This window comes from Pristis pectinata, chromosome 7 (genome assembly GCF_009764475.1).
Source record: "Pristis pectinata isolate sPriPec2 chromosome 7, sPriPec2.1.pri, whole genome shotgun sequence".
Taxonomy (NCBI): domain Eukaryota; kingdom Metazoa; phylum Chordata; class Chondrichthyes; order Rhinopristiformes; family Pristidae; genus Pristis; species Pristis pectinata.
This window is the reverse complement of record NC_067411.1, coordinates 21,439,318-21,458,277: the sequence shown is the minus strand read 5'-3', so window position 1 is coordinate 21,458,277 and position 18,960 is coordinate 21,439,318. Positions and strand designations below refer to the sequence as shown.

At 42.1% G+C, this 18,960-nt stretch overlaps 1 protein-coding gene across 5 annotated transcripts in view; it reads right to left on the bottom strand.

Annotated features, from left to right (window-relative positions):
• mast4 (microtubule associated serine/threonine kinase family member 4) overlaps window positions 1–18,960 on the bottom strand; it is a 340,297-nt gene that overhangs the window by 248,680 nt on the left and 72,657 nt on the right. For all 5 annotated transcript variants that reach the window (XM_052019255.1, XM_052019257.1, XM_052019256.1 and 2 more), the window contains exon 2: window positions 6,659–6,812. In XM_052019255.1, the coding sequence (XP_051875215.1) occupies window positions 6,659–6,812 (154 nt within the window). The remainder of the gene's footprint in view (window positions 1–6,658; window positions 6,813–18,960) is intronic.

Below are 18,960 nucleotides of genomic sequence, written 5' to 3'. Positions count from 1 at the left end.
ACAGGAAATACAGTCATCATTCCTCCATTTACAGAAGGGATACATTCATGGAAAATGTAAAAGACGAATTTTGGTACAAGGCACGGAGAATGGTACAATATTCATCTGCCCCTTGTAGATGGGCTGATAAGTTTGAAGATGGCAGAGTTGTGGATAGTGAGAAAGGTTGTCAAAGGATTCAGCAGGATATAGGCCAATTGGAAACATGGGCAGAGAAACGTCAGATTGAGTTTAATCTGGACAAGGGTGAAGTGTTGCACTTTGGGAGGTCAAATGCAAAAAGGAAAGTATACAGTAAATGGTAGGACCCTTAGGAGCATTGATGTATCAAAGGATCATAGGGTACAAGTCCATAGCTCCCCAAAAGTGGCAACACAACTAGATAGGCTTGTAAAGGCAGCGTATGACAAACTTGCCTTCATCGGTCAGGGTGCTGAGTATAATGGTTGGGAAGTCGTGTTGCAGCTGTATAAACTTTGGTTAGGCCACACTTGGAGTATTGTGTGCAGTTCTCGTCACTACATTCTAGGAAGGTCATGGAGGCTTTGGAGAGGATGCAGAAGTGGTTCACCAGGATGTTGCCTGGATTAGAGAGCATTAGCTATAGAGTTTGGACAAACTTGGATTGTTTTCTCTGGAGCATTGGAGACTGAGGGGCAACCTGTTAGGGGTATATAAAATTATGAGAGGCATAGATAGGGTTGATAGTCAGCGTATTCCACCTCCCCCCCCCCCCCCACAGGGTGGGTGGAATTGTCAATGCTAGAGAGCATAGTTTTAAGCTGAGAGGGGAAAGTTTAAAGGAGATTTGAGGCAAGTTTTTATGTATGTATTTATTTATACACACACACACACAAACAAACTGTGGTAAGTGCCTGGAATGCACTGCCAGGGAACTGGTGGAAGCAAATACGATAGCAATGTTTGAGAAACATTTAGACAGTCACTTGAACAGGCAGGGAATGGAGGGATATAGACCATGTGCAGGTAGATGTGCAATTTAAATTGGCAGCACAGTCAGCACAGACATTGTGGGCTGAAGGGCCTGGTCCTGTGCTTATATTGTTCTATGTTTTATATTCATTCTGAACTGGGTCAGGAACAGCCCGAATATTTATTGCCGATCAACCTCTATGGCCCTAAATAATTAATTTTATAATTGTGGAATCTCATTTCCCAAGACATTTAATGTTGCAAATTTTAATGTCCATTTGCCCTTTACATTTCTCACTTAATCACATCTTTAAACCATTATTTCACTCACTCTACATGGTTTAAATTCAATTTATATACTCTGCTTTATATATCCTGGTTTAGACTCGAGTGTCACAGTGAAGACTCTTTGATCTGATTAGTTGGAGAAGTCTTGCTGACTCATTTCATAGACCATAGAAAACTACAGCACAGAAAACAGGCCATTTGGGCCTTCTAGTCTGTGCTGAAACATTATTCTGCTAGTCCCATTTACCTGCCCCCAGCCCATACCCCTCCAGACCTCTCTCGTCCATGTATCTATCCAATTTACTCTTAAATTTCCTCAACTGTCACTCAAGTTCCTCTGGACAGGGCACCAAAAAGAAAAACCTGAGTCATGAAGTCATACAGTACAGAAGCAGACCCTTCAGCCCACCACGTCCATCCCAACCATCAGGTACCTATCTCATTTACCAGCACTTGGTCTGAGGCCATAACCTGATGAAGTATCTGCTCAAAAGTCAGTTCAAACCTTATGGGCACCCGCAGCGTGGTGACCAGCAAGTGCCGTTCCTTCACAGCTAATCCCAAAATTCAGGTTGCCATCATCAAGATTATAAATTTCTAATAGGTCAGCAATATCTTTTCTGCTCCCATCTCTGCATTTGAATTCAGAATAATCATCATTTAAATTTTTCACACAAAAACAAAACAACTGCATCATCTGGCAGATCTGCACAAAATGATCCACATTAATTAGATGTCATCTCTACAAACTGAATATAATCATTTAAAAGTGTTACTCTCCAATTTGGTCTTTTGTCTTATGTTATATGACAGCTGTCAACATTTGCAAAGGGATTCCATTCAATCATTTTGATAGGTACAGAACAAAGCAAGTCACTTCTCATTTCGCAGGTCCCAATATATGTTATCTTCATCATCCAATTTGGAAATTCCCAGAAGAACCAAAAGAAAAAGTAAAGTGAATACAACCATGAGATTCATTAAAATATTAAATATAATAGCAAAAAGATATAGTGGGGAGCTTTCCAATCATTATACACCCGTAACAAGCATCCCATGTGTCTATTATGCATGCATAATCTTATAAATATTTACATTACAGATCTTTGCCATTCCATATTCCTTGTTAGAAATGTTAATTATATTTAGACACATCTGTATCATATTAACACATTGCTTATTTGGGCAACAGCCACCCTGTAAATAAAAGCATGTCCCACATTTAGAGCAGTTTTGTATTTCAGGGAAACAAGGTTTCAATCACATACTACGCTCTAGCCTGATGTTGCAAACCTAACACTATTGTACCAAAATAAATATAAGTGTTACAAACTATTAATAAAATCTATATAAACAGATAAACACTACTACTATTTGCAGGATTAGTGTTTTATGGGTAAATGTTGACAAATGTCAATTTCACTTCATGATCATAGATTAGTGAAATATTTCTTTCATTCATAATCAGAATTCACTGGCAGCTGCACTCCAGTAACTGTAACAACAGACCCAAGGTACTTTCCTGCTTCGAGTTTTTCTTACATTTGTAAGATTACTGCCAAGTGAATGGAAGGAATTGAGGCATGATTTATTATTCTGTACTTATTTAGTTCTTACTTTTTAAGCAGGATACAAAACTTTTAATTGATACTACCATTGATAAAATTTCTCACCCTTAATGTACAAACCCAAACATACAAATCAATGAAAATCGAAGATTTGCTTAAAAGTAAACACTGATTTTATCAGTCAAAATATCTTCAGAAACTAATTCAGCCAGTTCTAAATGAGGTACATAATTCCTGGAAAAAATGATTACAGCTGATTAAAGTAAAAGTCTTGCAGTGAATTTTTCTCAGTCATGGGGAACAGACAGGAGGTTCTGTGGACATAAGCAAGAATCCCAGATGGTATGTTGCCTCCCAGGTGCCAGGGTCCAGGATGTCTCTCATCAGATCCACAGCATTCTTGTGCGAGAGGGAAAGCAGCCAGAAGTCGTGGTACATGTTGGTACCAATGACATGGGGAGAAAGAGGGATGAGGTCCTGAAAAGTGAGTTTAGGGAGCTAGGCAGAAGGCTGAAGAACAGGACCACAAGGGTAGCAATCTCAGGATTGCTGCCAGTGCCACGTGATAGTGAAGGTAAGAATAGGAGGAGATGGCAGATGAATGTGTGGCTGAGGAGTTGGTGCAGGGGGCAAGGTTTTAGATTTTTGGATCACTGGGATCTCTTCTGGGGAAGGTGGGACCTGTACAGATTGGATGAGTTACACCTGAACTCAAGGGGGACCAATATCCTTGCAGGCAGATTTGCTAGTGTGGTTCAGGAGGGTTTAAACTAGTTTGCAAGGGGGATAGGAACCAGAGGGATAGGTCAGTGAAAGTGCATGGAGTAAAGTCAGATCTAACATACAGCATAGAGAGGCTTTGAGGAAGGAGAGGCAGAGTATAGGGTATAAAAGTAGTAAGGTGGATGGACTGAAGTGCATTAACTTAAATGCAAGAAGCATCAGGAATAAGGGTGAAGAACTGAGAGCTTGGATAAATACATGGAACTATGATATCGTGGCTCTTGCAGAGACCTGGCCGTCACCAGGGCAGGAATGGATACTGAATATTCCTGGATTTCAGTGCGTTAAAAGATGGACGAGGACGAGGACGAGCAGCAGCATTAGCATTACTGGTAAGGGATACTATTACTGCTGCAGAAAAGGTGGATAATGTAGCAGGATCCTCTCTGGAGTCAGTATGGGTGGAAGTTAGGAACAAGAAAGGAGCAGTTACTCTACTAGGAGTTTTCTATAGGCCCCCTGGTAGCAGCAAGGACACTGAGGAGCAGATCAGGAGGCTGATTTTGGAAAAGGTGCAAAAATAACAGGGTTATCATCATGGGAGACTTCAACTTCCCAAATATTGATTGGCACCTCCTTAGGTACCAAAGGTTTAGACGGGCAGTTTGTATTAAGTGTGTCCAGGATAGATTCCTGTCACAGTATGTTGACAGGCCAACTAGAGGGAATGCCATATTAGATCTAGTATTAGGTAGTGCTGTGGGTGTGCATTCGGGGGACAGTGACCACCACTCCCTAACCTTTAGCATTGTCATGGACAAGGTTAGGAGCAAAGAGGACAGGAAAATATTTAATTGGGGAGGGCAAATTATGAGGCTATAAAGCTAGAACTTGCAAGTGTGAATTGGGATGACATTTTTGAAGGGAAATGTACTATGGGGATGTGGTCGTTGTTCAGGGATCCCTTGCAGGATGTTAGGGATAAATTTGTCCTGGTGAGGCAGAAGAAAGAATGGCAGGGTGAAGGAACCATGGGTGACAAGAGAGGTGGAACATCTAGTTAGGAGGAGGAAGGCAGCATACCTAAGGTTTAGGCAGCAAGGATCAGAGGTCTCTTGAGGAGTATAGGGTAGCAAGGAAGGAATTTAAGAAGGGGCTGAGGAGAGCAAGAAGGGGTCATGAAAAGGCCTTGGCGAGTAGGGTTAAGGGAAATCCCAAGGCTTTTTCACATGTGAAGAGCAGAAGGATGACAGGAGTAAATGTGGGACCGATTAGGGATAAAGGTGAGAAGATGTGCCTGGAAGCTGTGGAAGTGGGTGAGGTCCTCAATGAATACTTCTCTTCAGTATTCACCAAGGAGAGGGGCCTTGATGACACGGAGGCCAGTGTCGGTAAGGTTAATGTTCTAGAGCACGTTTATATCAAGAGAGAGAGGATGTGTTGGAGCTGTTAGAAAATATTAGGACAGATAAGTCCCAGGGGCCTAACAGAATATTCCCCAGGCTGCTCCGCAAGGCGAGGGAGGAGATTGCTGAGCCTTTGGCCAGGATTTTGAGTCCTCGTTGTCCACGGGAATGGTACCGGAGGATTGGATGTTGTCCCCTTATTCAAAAAAGGTAGTAGGGTAGTCCAGGGAATTACAGACCAGTGAACCTTACATCCATGGTGCGCAAGCTGTTGGAAAGGATTTTAAGAGATAGGATCTATGGGCATTTAGAGAATCATGGTCTGATCAAGGACAGTCAGCATGGCTTTGTGAAGAGTAGATCATGTCTCATAAGCCTTATAGTCTTCTCTGAGGAGGTGACCAAACAGATTGATGAGGGTAGTGCAGTAGATGTGGTCTACATAGATTTTAGTAAGGCGTTTGACAAGGTTCCACATGGTAGGCTTCTTCAGAAGGTCAGAGGGCATGGGATCCAGGGAGGCTTGGCCATGTGGATTCAGAATTGGCTTGCCTGTAGAAAGCAGAGGGTTGTGGTGGAGGGAGTGCATTCAGATTGGAAGGCTGTGACTAGCAGTGTCCCACAAGGATCGGTTCTGGGACCTCTGCTTTTCATTATTTTTATTAATGACTTGGATGAGTGGGTAGAAGGGTGGGTTGGCAAATTTGCAGATGACACAAAGGTTGGTGGTGTTGTGGATAGTGTAGAGGATTGTTGAAAATTGCAGAGGGACATTGATAGGATACAGAGCTGGGCTGAGAAGTGACAGATGGAGTTCAATCTGGAGAAGTGTGAGGTGGTACACTTCGGAAGGACAAACTCCAAGGCAGAGTACCAAGTTAATGGCAGGATTCTTGGTAGTGTGGAGGAGCAGAGGGATCTGGGGGTCCATATCCACAGATCCCTGAAAGTTGCCTCACAGGTAGATAGGATAGTTAAGAAAGCTTATGGTGTGTTAGTTTTCATAAGTCGAGGGATCAAGTTTAAGAGCCATGAGGTAATGAGGCATCTCTATAAAACTCTGATTAGGCCACATTTAGAGTACTGTGTCTAGTTCTGGTCACCTCATTATAGGAAGGATGCAGAAGCGTTGGAAAGGGTGCAGAGGAGATTTACCAGGATGCTGCCTGGATTAGAGAGTATGGAACATGAGGAGAGACTAAGGGAGCTAGGGCTTTACTCTTTGGAGAGAAGGAGGATGAGAGGAGATATGATAGAGTGGACAGCCAGCACCTCTTTCCCAGGGCACCAAAGCTCAATACAAGAGGGCATGGCTTTAAAATAATGGGTGGGAAGTTCAAGGGAGATAGAGGAAGGTTTTTTTTTACCTAGAGTGGTTGGGGCATGGAATGCACTGCCGGAGGTGGTGGTGGAGGCAGGTACATTGGTCAAATTCAAGAGAGTACTAGGTAAGCATATGGAGGAATTTAAAATAGAGGGATATGTGGGAGGAAGGGGTTAGATAGTCTTAGGCGAGGTTTAAAGGTCAGCACAACATTGTGGCCCAAAGGGCCTGTATTTTGCTGTACTGTTCTATGTTTGTTTGTTCCATGAAAAGTGATGCTGACATGCAAGAAAACACAAGCAGAATGACAACTTCTAGTATTTTACAAAATTCATTTTTTAAACAAGCAGATTACTACTAAAAACGATTTTTAAACTACTACCTAGCTTTAAAAGAATAAAGTTATTTTTACATACCAGTCAAGGCTCCCCCTAGACTGCCTCGTCTCAAGTATCTGGCATCTTCACTGAGCTGTCTGTTAAATTTCAAGGTTTTGCCAGTACCACAAGCAAGATCAGGATTGCTGGATTTGCGAAATGGGAAAGATGGTGGACACAAGATGTGGTCAAACTGAAAGATAAAAAGAAAGACATTAGAGAATACTGTTGTGGAAATGTAGGGGAAAACAGCATAAAAATTGCTGCTTTCAAGTTTTCAAATAACAGGATTTGCAGAGTTTAGTTTCTTTGGTTCATAATAACCCAACCTGCAAGAAATATGAAGACAGTTACATTGCCTATAGATCCCAATTAGCACAAATGTGCAGGCTTTCCAGTCTCCAGCATATAAACAAGTTTTCTAATCAGATATTATGAATGTGATTCCCTAAAGGAGTAATTCCAAAGTCACATTTTCTACACAAAATTCAACGTTAGGAAGAGCCACTGGTTTTTCACCTCCCAGTTGTTGCATTTCTTTACATTAACCTAGCCCTATTATTACAATCGGTCAATCTTTAGTACATGGTGCAACATGATCAAAATAAGCATGTTATTTCAGTCTATATTAGTAACCTGTTTAGCAGTGCCTTAAGCATCATGTTTCTCACATCAATCTCCCACTTTGGTCATCAATGGCCTTGCAGCCAATCCAACTGTCCAATGTGCAACTTCATGAACCAACAGCAAGATATTTCCCTTACTACTCCCAACAAGTTTTCCCCTCTTCCCACTGTAGTTTCACTCTAGCCTTCAACTTTGCTTGAGCAGTCACTGATTCTCCTCCTGACTGCTGGGTGACCTTTTGGAAACATACAAAGTCTGAGGGGATACAACAGGGTCAACGTCAATAAGTTTCCAATGCAGTGGGAAACTCGACATAATTTTAAGTGACTGTCTCCTAATGCTTGTAACTGAGGTGCATTAGAACTTCTTTTGCATAGGGTGGGGAATCTCCAGAATTCTTTGTCCGAGAGAGTTGTGGAGACTAGATCATTGGGGGTATTTTAAAAAAGTAGTAGAGGAATTTTTGAAAGATCATGAATTGAGGGCTACGGGGATTTGGCACAGAAGATGAGTTGAGGTCCAGAGAAGATCAGCCATCATAGTGAATAGTGGGGCAGGTTTGAGGGTCCAGGTGCCTTGCTCTCGTTCCTATTTACTTACGATCACCTCGCCACATTCGAAGAGGCAAGTGAAAGAGATGTTTACATGGAAGGATATTTGCCATCAGTGAACATGTATACCTGCCTTCTTAGGAATGCTGAAATCAACTAATCCTCTGGCAGTTCTCAACACGCTTTTCAAGTTGTTGGGAATCCCAAGCTTTCAACTAAATTAGATTCGGGCCAGTGAAGTTTCATTTAGATTTGATACATAAACAACATTGAACTTATGAGCATTCTTGGGAACACCAAACAATGTGCAGTTTGCAATAAAGCATACGGTGACGGTTTCCAAATCCAGGAAGATTTTTCTTTAAGCAGATTCCACGTTGATAATTGTAATTGCGTGGCCCTCCTCCTTCCCCATCCCTCACCACTCAGCCAACTTGTTCATCTTTCAGACTGAGGTTACACTTGTTCATTGAAGCAAAGAAATCTGCACTTGCTGTGAAGGATTATTCTCAGTTTCTAATAGCGCTGAGATTGAACAATCAGGCACCCAGGAGGCCGGCAACCAGCTCACTGCAAATTTGAATAATGCAGGGAATTTAACTTCTAGCTCAACTCCGCAGGAGCCAAGCTCAAACAATGAATCAAATCCACAGCGAAAGAAAAAACAAACTACTGGAGCAACTCAGCAGGTCAGGCAGCATCTCAGACAAGAGGATGGCTGATGTTTCAGGTCGAGACCCTGCATCAGGACTGAGTGTGGAGAGGAAGATAACCAACAAAGAGGCGAGAGGGAAGGATGAGACAAGGGATGATAGATTCCCGGTTGAACCAGATGAGGGAACGATGATGGGCAGATGAAGCCCGGTAGCAATGGGAGTGGGGGCGGTGAGAGAGAGAGTAGGTGGGGGTGGGCATATGGAGGCAAGTAGAGGCAGGGGAGGGGTAAGGTAGAGACAGAGACTGAGAATGGGCAGATGAAGCTAGGTGCAGGAGAAGGCAGGAAAGGTAGGTCAAGGGAATGGAAACCCCAGTGTTCCTTTCCCACTCCTACCAGTCCACCTAGGTTCTCTCCCCCCTTGTTCATCTTTTCCATTCTCCCCCGCCCCACACCCATTAGCGAGATCTGTTACCCTTCCTCACCTGGTTCTATCTGCCCATCACCCACACACCTATCCACCTGGGTTTCTTCTCCCTTGGCATACTCTTCCTAACCTTTCCCCATCCAGTTCCATCTGCTCATGTCTCTCACCTACCAGCCCATGTCAATCCTCTCTCTCACTTTCTTCTCCTGGCCATCTTCTCTCTACACTCTCAGTCCTGATGAAGGGTCTTGACCCAAAACATCAACCATCCTTTTCTTTCCACAGATGCTGCCTGACCTGCCAAGTTCCTCCAGCAGTTTGTTTTTTTGCTCCAGCTTCCAGCATCTACCAGTCTCGTGTCCCCAATCAAAACCACACACCACGTGCAATCCAAGTTCACTATATGGCTTCTGGAAACATGTTCTTTCCACTGCTGGTGAATTTACAAAGCAAGAATGCAGTAGAAGACAAAGAATCATACATTATTCAGTCTTCCTGTCGGATGACTGCCACCGTAAACTGAAGTTTGTGTTAACAAAAAAGCTTTCAATTTGCACAAATATTGACAACTGCTGCCATAATCTGGCCATAGATTTTCAGCCCAGCAGTGGAATGTTAGTGACCACATATTGCCGCAGGGTGCACTGAACACAGTCACAAAGGTGTTTTGAGCACAAACATCTGGTTACATCTGCCCTCTATTAGAATAAAGGAAATACCAAAAAGAGCTTTAAAAAGCTCCCAGGTGGTCCAATAAGTCATATCTTGGCTCAACTTCTAAATTATTCTGCCAAGGTTTGCTTTGAAGGCATCCATTGTGCTTTGTATCTAAACCAAGTACGGCAGGAGATGTCCAAATTATGACTTGCACACAGGCAAAGCCACATGAATTCCCACTGTCTGCCCACTAGGGAATTAAATGATTCCAATTATCAAAGCATTTAGAGATGATGCCAGTCTTACACTGTCTCCTTCTCAGTAACATGTTCCTGAGAGCACTTGCTTTGTTTAATAATTGAAAATGAAATATAACTTCCTGTCACCAAGTATGGGGAGCAGCAGGCACTCTGCTGGTCCCTGAAGACAGCAGCTCAGTAAAAATATATTAGGACAATAAAATGAATAAAAATATCCCCTCAGCCAGTGGCAAGGCTAAATCTCACTGATATTATCCTTAGAAAATCTCAAATTTACCTCAAGAGGTCTGGCAATAGAAGCAGCCGTTTATCATGATCCACTTGCGCTATACCTTACCTTCAGCCTCAGGTCAGTAAAAATTCACAAGATTACAAATTCAGTGGAATAAGTATTTGTAAACTGTGCGATGCGAACGGTAATACAGCATGTGTTTAAACCTGCCTCCTTTTCAAAGCCTTCGTGCTCATCGTACCAGGATACGCATCGTTAAAATTATTTAACTACAAATAATGTATATTACAGCAGTTAATATCTTACTTAATCTGTCACACTGTTTTTCTTGAATTTGGTGTTGCACTGTAAATGCTCTTTTGCAGAACAGCAATAGGTGTCCTATAAAGCAATCACCCAATCTGCATTTGGTTTCATCTAGGTAGGGGAGACAACAATGCCAACACCAAATGTAATACCCTAAATTGGATGATGTTCAAGAGTTAATACTTCACCTGGAATGACGTCTGTTCTGTCTGCAAGACTGACCCAGAACTTCTAGTTACCTGTCACTTTAATTCTCCACCTCACTCCCACCTCTGCATTTAGCCAATGCACTATTCCAACAAAGCCCAACACCAAACTCGAGGAACAGCATCTCATCTTGCATCTCAGAATTTTCAGTTTTTGGGACTCGATACTGAAATCAACAATTTCAGATAACCAGCTTTTCTTGTTTATGTTAGATCAGAACCAGCTGGATCTAATGTCATCCATGTGTAACATTAACTCAATTTTTCTCTCAACAAAGATGCTGCCCGATCTGCTGAGCACTTCCACTATTCATTTTTTCCAGTAAATGCTGTGTTCTGTATCTCTCAGCAGAACATGGTAGGAAAATGTGGAACAAAAGCTGAGCATTAATCACCATAAAAAAAAGGTTGAACATTCACAACTACTTAAAGAGATGGTATAAAAATCATAATGATGCAATAAAATGTAATCCAGTGGTAGTTGTGAATTGAGAAATGATTCATGCATGCACAATGAATAGTTCATTGCCATAACCAGCACATTTTCCCCTTCTCTTCAGTCCTCCTTTATCTCACTCCATCTACATTCCCCCAAACAGATCCACTATGATTGACAAGCATTCAACCTCCTACAGTATGAGGATTTGTCACTGGAATTGGCCTTCATAGACATTCCCTTTGCTTTCCTCACCCCCGTAACTTAAAATGTGCATATTTTCTTACTTTTCCAGTTCTGTTAAAAGGTCATTCTCGCCACAGATGTTGCCTGACTTACTGCACAACTCCAGCATCTTATTTCAATTCCAGGATTTGCAATTTCCCATGTTACAATTACATTAAAGTCTTATTCTTTGTAAATGGGTTGCAATTTTCTTACAAACACAGCACAATGAAAATACCTTTCCCGCCGAACTCAGAAACCTGATATAAACTTGGGCCTGACACCTGCCCAATTCAAGCAAAAAATAATAAATAGAACTAAGAATAGAAGGATCTTTGCACTAAGTGGTCAGTACATGGAAAGACACTCTGGTTATGGCAACAGACTATTAATTGTGCATGCATGAATCCTTTCTCATTTCATAACTGCCATTGGATTACATTTTATTGCATCATTATGATTTTGTATACAATCCCTTTATGTTGGAGTTGTGAATATTCACATGTTCACGCTTTTCCATGGTGATTAATGCTCAGCTTTCATTCTACATTTCCTACCATTTATGTACTATTTTTCTTCTATCAAATGTTTTGCAATAGCCATTCTATACTTGCAAGCACTAATAGACACCAGGTGTGGGCAGGCTACTTGGCTGTGCGGGCCTCATACAGTTGAGCTGAATCCTATAATCACAGTAGTTATACAGAACACTTGCAAGCAAGAAGGCTGAAATAGCTTCTCTACCCTTGCCTCTGCACACCAAGCACAATATTAACCAAAGCTGGCACTCTATTGACAGCCCACATGAGGTTAATGCAGAGACTAGAAGCCAACCCCAAAATCTATTTCATTGTAATGAATCATTTCCACACTGGGTAGCATATGTACTCAGCTAAACCATCAGAATGGTTTTCAGAGGCCTATTGTTCAAGAAAAATTGCAGTGTAACAAAAAGGTAATCACAATTCAATAAAAAAAATAAAATTTAAAAGACCTGTGAGCACATTTCTCCTCTGACAAAGCTCCAAACAACCACTATACAATAGCTTGCAATTTCTATCATGTAGGCAGAAGTGACTATATAACACAGGGGACTGCAGTAAATACATTATTAAATGTGTGCATGCAGAACATCAGAGGACTGAGATCATCAATCAGCACACATTCCAAAACTAAGGGACTAAGGATGATGGCTTTTCATTCTAATGCAAATAAATCAGCAGAATATAAAGCCAGAAAATTTTAGGTCAAGGTGAGTAGTCTGAATTTATCTGATTTATTGTTGAGGACGTAATGGTGTTTAAAAAATGTTAATTTGTTATCCTACCTTATTTTATATTTTTAGCAACAGAGAAGGCCATTCAGCCCCTCAGGTCCATTCCAGCTACTGAGAGGAAGTAATCCTATCCCCCAATTTCCCTAAACACTTGCAACTTATTCTCTCATTCTCACGTCCATCAGCTCCCCAAGGATACGTTTTGCCATTAACCTACACTGAGTGGTAATTTTCAAAAGCTGATTAACTTATCAACAAATCTTTGATATGTTAGAGCTGGAGGAAATCCACACGCTCACGGAGAACATGCAAGATGGCACTGGCAGTCAGAATCGAACTCTGGTCAATCAGCAGTACAAACTTGCCCCACTGTGCTGCCCTCTTGTGACTGACATCTGTAACCAGGTTGTTTATAATGAAAAGGACAAATGCAAGAGAACAACTTTACAAAGTGCTGATCAGTCACACAGTACAATCCTTGCACCTGCATAGACCCGATACTATTTTCCATTAATCAAAATACAATTTGTTTATTACATTGATAATTCATGTAAAATATGCTTCAATGTATAAGAAAATCACTGCCTAATCCATTTTACATGCCTACTTAAATATTATGATCAATAATATGACCATTACCAACAATGAATAAATGACTTGCAAGACTGTCTGCTCTTTTAGAAAAATGAACATTAAGCTGTTTAGAAAAAAATGTGAACATCAGCATTAACTACTGGAGACACGAGACCGCAGATGCTGGAATCTGGAGCAACAAACAATCTGCTGGAGGAACTCAGTGGGTCGAGCTGCATCTGTGGGAGGAAGGGAATTGTTCATGTTTCGGGTTGAATCCCTGCATCAGGAATCAACATTAAATACTGTTTAAAGGGAAGTTTTTTTTAAAACCCACATTCCAGAGACATGACACATGCACCCCGCATATGACTGTTTAATGCTCAAGAAGATTATCGCCAGATACGTCAAGGTGGCTGCACAACATTGTAAATTACGCTGTTTAATGTTCTCTCTCACACACACCTCCCCAACATGGATGAAGCCTATGAATATACAGTAAAGATTTTGCTTTATCTCCTCCACTTCCTGCCAGGAATAGGAAGGCCCTCTGAGGAGAGCGCCTCACCAGGCAGAAGAGCAGGTCCTCACAGTGACTGCTGAAGCACCCATGTGATGAGTTCCTCTATAGTTCACTCTAGAAAAACACCCTACCTTCCACAATTCATAATTCCTCACGTCACTTTAGTTCTGCAAGTTTCAAGGTAGTTATGGAAAGGGATTAGGTTCATCCTCAAACTAAGATCCGAAACTGGGGGAAGGCCAATTTCAATAGCTTAAGAGAGAACCTGGCAAAAGTAGGTTGGGAGCAGTTGCTTGCAGGTAAAGAGACATCTGACAAGTGGGACTCTTTTAAAAGAAAGTTAGTAAGCGTTCAGGGCCAGCATGTTCTGATAGGGGTGAAAGGCAAAAGATAGTAAGATTAGGGAACCTTGGAATGAAAGTATATTGAAGGTCTGAACAGGGGAAAAAAAAAGGTAATCACAGACTAGTGAGCCTTACATCTATAGTAGGGAATTTATTGGAGAAGATTGAGGGATAGGAGTTATGTACGTTTGGAAAGGCAGAGACTGAACGAGGATGATCAGCATACCTTTCTGCGGGGGAAATCCTGTGTCATGGATTTGATTGAGCATTTTTTTTTGAGGAGGTGACAAAGGAAACTGAAGGCAGGCAGTGTGTTATTATGTGTTATGTAGTTAAAGAACTACAGTTCCCAGTAGGCAATGCAAGGGGTCACATGAGAAAACAGGAAGTGGCTAGAAAGAGCGGGAAAAACCAGCCAGCCTGTCGGTTGCAAGCTGTTGCAGCCTGTTGTTTTTCAATAAATGTTCAGATGTTAAACCCACGCCAAGTTTGTCTCGTGATGAAGAACAAACATAACATGGTGTCAGAAGTTGGTGTGAGGTCTGAACAAGGAAAGTAAACTAATACTGTGTGCAATTGAGAAAGAGACTCTGAGTACGAAAGAAAAGCTGTAAACATATGGAGAAAAAGCCAACCGGCGTGGCGAAGGAGCACGTTGTTGCTGAAGTTCAGCAGTCACCGGATTTGCCAAGAGGGATTCATGTGAGAGGCCGAGAGTTCCCGTTATGGATAAGCTAAGTCCTCCCAAGCCTATGCAGTTTACTGGCAATCTAGCCGATAATTGGAAATACTTCAAACAGTGATTCAACATATACTTAGATGCTAGTGGAGTGGGAAGGAATGATGAAAAATTGAAAGCTTCTATTTTTCTGCATGTGATTGGCGAAGATGCTTTGGACATCTATAACAGCTTTCAAATTGATGAGACAGCTTTTGAGTTGGGCACCTTGTTGGAAAAATTTGAGGAGTAATTCATCAAGTAAAAACATCACATTTGAGAGATACATTTTTTTCTTGTGACCAGAAACAAGGTGTTTGCTTCGACCAATACTTAGCTGAGCTTCACACACTGAGCAAGTCTTGTGAATTTGGAGATTTGAGAAACTTACTAGTTAAAGACAGAATAGTTTGTGGAATTCCAGATAATGGACTCAAAGACTGTTGCATGAAAAAGATTTGACCCTGGAAAAGGCGGTGATTATGTGTAGGTCAGCAGAAACCACATGAGCACAAGCTAAGGAGCTGTGCAGAGCAGACACAACAGTACATGCTGTGAAAACAGAGAAGCAGCTCCCAAGGCATTTCCAAAAGCAACAGCAAATCAAAGAGGAAGGCTCAAACAGCAAATGCAGCAGATGTGGAAGTAAACACATTCCAAAGATGTGCCCAGCTTATGGGAAGTCCTGCAATAGCTGTGGGAAGAAGAATCACTTTGCAAGGTGGGGCTAACAAGAGAAAGGTGCACACAGTTGATGAGAAAATGGAGGAATTCTTTGTGGATTCTGTACAGACTGTGGCTGCTGGCAAAACAGAATGGATTGTTCCAGTAACTGTGAATGAAACAGTAATTCCACTCAAGCTTGACACCAGAGCTCAGGTGAATCTGTTATCCATGGATGATGAGACTCTCACAGTAAAGAGTAAGATTTACCTTGAAGTTAAAAGTGACAGGCTACACTGGAGAGAATGTTCCAGTAAAAGGGGGCTGTATGGTGACCTTTAAGCACAAAGGGCAGCACTTAAAATCACAGCTAATGATTGTAGAAAGGAGACTACAGCCAATATCAGGTCTGAATGCATGTGAAAAGCTTAACCTAGTGAAATGAATTTTCATAGTAGCTTCACATACCAAAGATGACCAGACAACACTCATGGAAGAGTATGCAGATGTCTTTGAGGGGTTCGAATGCTTACCTGGTGTACACAAAATTTACATAGATGAGACAGTAGCTGTTGTCCATGCATGCAGGAAAGTTCCATTTCAACTAAGAGATAAACAAGAACTAACACGCATGGAACAAATGAATGTCATACAGAAAATTGAAGAACCAACAGATTGGGTGAGTTGACTCGTCATTGTGCAAAAGAAAAATGGAGCATTGCGGATATGTCTAGACCCAAGAGATCTCAATAAAGCCATCAAGAGAGCATTTTAAATTGCCAACACGGGAGGAGATCACGTCCCAGTTTTCAGGTGCCAAATGGTTCAGCAAGCTCGACGCATCATCTGGGTTTTGGCAGATGAAGCTTGATGAGGCAAGTTCGAGACTGTGTACTTTTAACACACCACATGGAAGATATCGCTATCTTCGGCTACCATGTGGGATCCTCTCTGCACAAGAAGTCTACCATAAAGCCATCCACATGATTTGAGGGCATACCTGGTGTCGAGACCATGATGGTCTGGGGGCCCAAGGAGGAACACGATACTCGACTGAGAGGAATGTCAATTTGAAGTTAAATAAAGAGAAGTGTGAGTTTGGTGTGAAGACACTGACTTTCTTAGGAGATGTCATATCTGAAGAGGGAGTGAAGCCTGACCCAAGGAAGACATCAGCCATTGAAAACATGGAGAGACCTCAAAACAAAGAGGAGGTGAGATGTTTCTTAGGGATGGTGACTTACCTGGCTAAGTTCATCCCTCGACTGTCAACAGTGTCAACACCACTTAGGTCACTCCTCGAGCAACAAAATGAATGGATTTGGTCTCATGAGCAAGAAGAGTGTTTCCAGATGTTGAAAAGGGTCCTAACTGAAGAGCCCATGCTGAAGTTTTATGATCTGGAAAGGTGTATCAGCTGATGCGTCCCAGCACGGCCTTGGCTCTGTACTACTGCAGCAGCATGATGGCAAATGGCCACCTGTGGCCTATGCATCAAGGGCTTTAACAAGTGCGGAAGCCAACTATGCACAAATAGAGAAAGAGCTTCTCGCCACTACATATGCATGTGAAAGGTTCCATCAGTACATCTATGGGCAAGCTACTGAAGTGGAGACAGACCATAAACCATTGGTCTCAATTATGTCCAAACCACTGAATGACTGTCCCATGAGGATACAGCACATGTCAATAAGGCTGCAGAAATATGATGTGAAGATGATCTACACACCGGAAAAATATGTTTGCTGCTGATGCTTTGTCTCCAACAGTCGACAAGACAGAAAAAAAGTGACCAACAGGTTAATGCAGACATACAGGCCTATGTTGACATGATTGTCACCTCTCTTCCAGTATCTCCGGATAGAACAGAGCAGATTAGGAAAGCAGCAGAGGCAGATGAAACAATGAAAGTACTCAAGGATACAATATGGAAAGGATGGCCAGCAGCAAAGGATGATGTCCAATGTGTATTCGGGATTATTGGGCATGCAGAGCCGAACTGTCAGTAGTGAAAGATATGGTCTTCAAAAGGGAACAAGTTTGTGATTCCAGTGTCACTACACAAGGAGATGCTCCAGAAGATACACGAAGGGCACCTTGGGGAGGAAAAATGTAAAAGAGCACATGAAGAGATGTACTGGCCAAGAATGAACCAGTATATCAGACGGACTACTGCTTCATGTGAAATATGCCTTACCTACAGACCAAAGCTGCATGCAGAACCACTTACACCATACCCTGTATCAGGCAGGCTGTATTTCAGAGTTGGAGTGGATTTGTCTGACTGTAATGGGAAGAGCCATATTGTTGTAACAGACTACTTTTCCAATTATCCAGAGGTTGCGACACTGCAATCAACGTCCAGCAAAAGCAGTTATCACGTTCCTGAAAGCTGCGTTTGCGAGGTATGGAGTTCCATGTGAAGTAGTATCAGACAATGGTCCACAATTTGAGCAGTGAATTTGAATCCTTTCCCAATGTTTGGGGGATTTCGACATAACCTCAAGCCCACATCACCCAAAATCTAATGGCCTAGCAGAGTTCAGTTAAGGTGGTGAAGGGCCTCATGAAGAAAGTGCAAGATGGACGAGAGGATTTCCATAGAAGTCTAATGATTTACAGAAGTGCGCCACTGCAGAACAGCCTTTCACCAGCCCAAATGCTGATGGGTCGACGCATACGCACTAACCTTCCAATACATGAAAACCTGTTGACACCTGAAGGAGCATACAAGGTCAAACAGGCTAAAGAGGAAGGGAAAGTAAAACAGAAATGGAATCACGACAGGACAGCAAAAAGCCTACAAGTCTTGAAGCCTGGGGATCAAGTGTGAATCCGAGATCATGATTCTGGCACATGGTCCATGTAAGGAGTTATGCAAGAGGAAGTAAATCCACATTCATACCAGATCCAGACGGAGCGAGGGACACCTCTGAGGAGGAACCGTGTGGATCTACAAACACAAGCTCCAACCCATGGCTGTGACCCATCTCCTGTCAGTACACCAAAGGGGCCAGCATATGGAGAAAATGAACATGTGGACCAGAGTTCCCAGGAAAACACCAATGCAGCAAATGAAAGCAACACACCTGCAGAAACAAGTACCAGACCAAAAAGGACCATAAAACCACCTCAGAGACTGATTGAAAGCTGCTGAGTGGACAAGGGTTCTTGGCAGGTTTAGAAGTGTTTGTTTTTTTTTTAAAAAAGGGGGAAGATGTGTTATTATGTGTTGTAATGTAGTTATAATAAAGAACTACAATTCCCAGTAGGCAATGCAAGGGGTCACATGGGGAAACAGGAAGTGACTGGAAAGAGCGGGAAAAGCCAGCCAGCCTGTCAGGTGCAAGCTGTTGCAGCCTGTTGTTTTGTTTTTCAATAAATGTTCAGATGTTAAACCCATGCCAAGTTTGTCTTGTGATGAAGAACAAACATAACAGGCAGTAGATGTTGTCCACATGGACTTTAGTAAGACATTTGACAAGTTCCCACATGGTAGGCTGGTCCAGAAGGTTAAGGCACACAAGATCCATGGCGAGCTGGCTAATTAGTGCAGTATTGATAGCAAGGAAGATTGTTTAAGGCAACAGCAGGATATAGATCAGATGAAAACATGTTGGCAGATGAAATGTAATGTGTAATCCCAAAAAGTACAAGGCGAT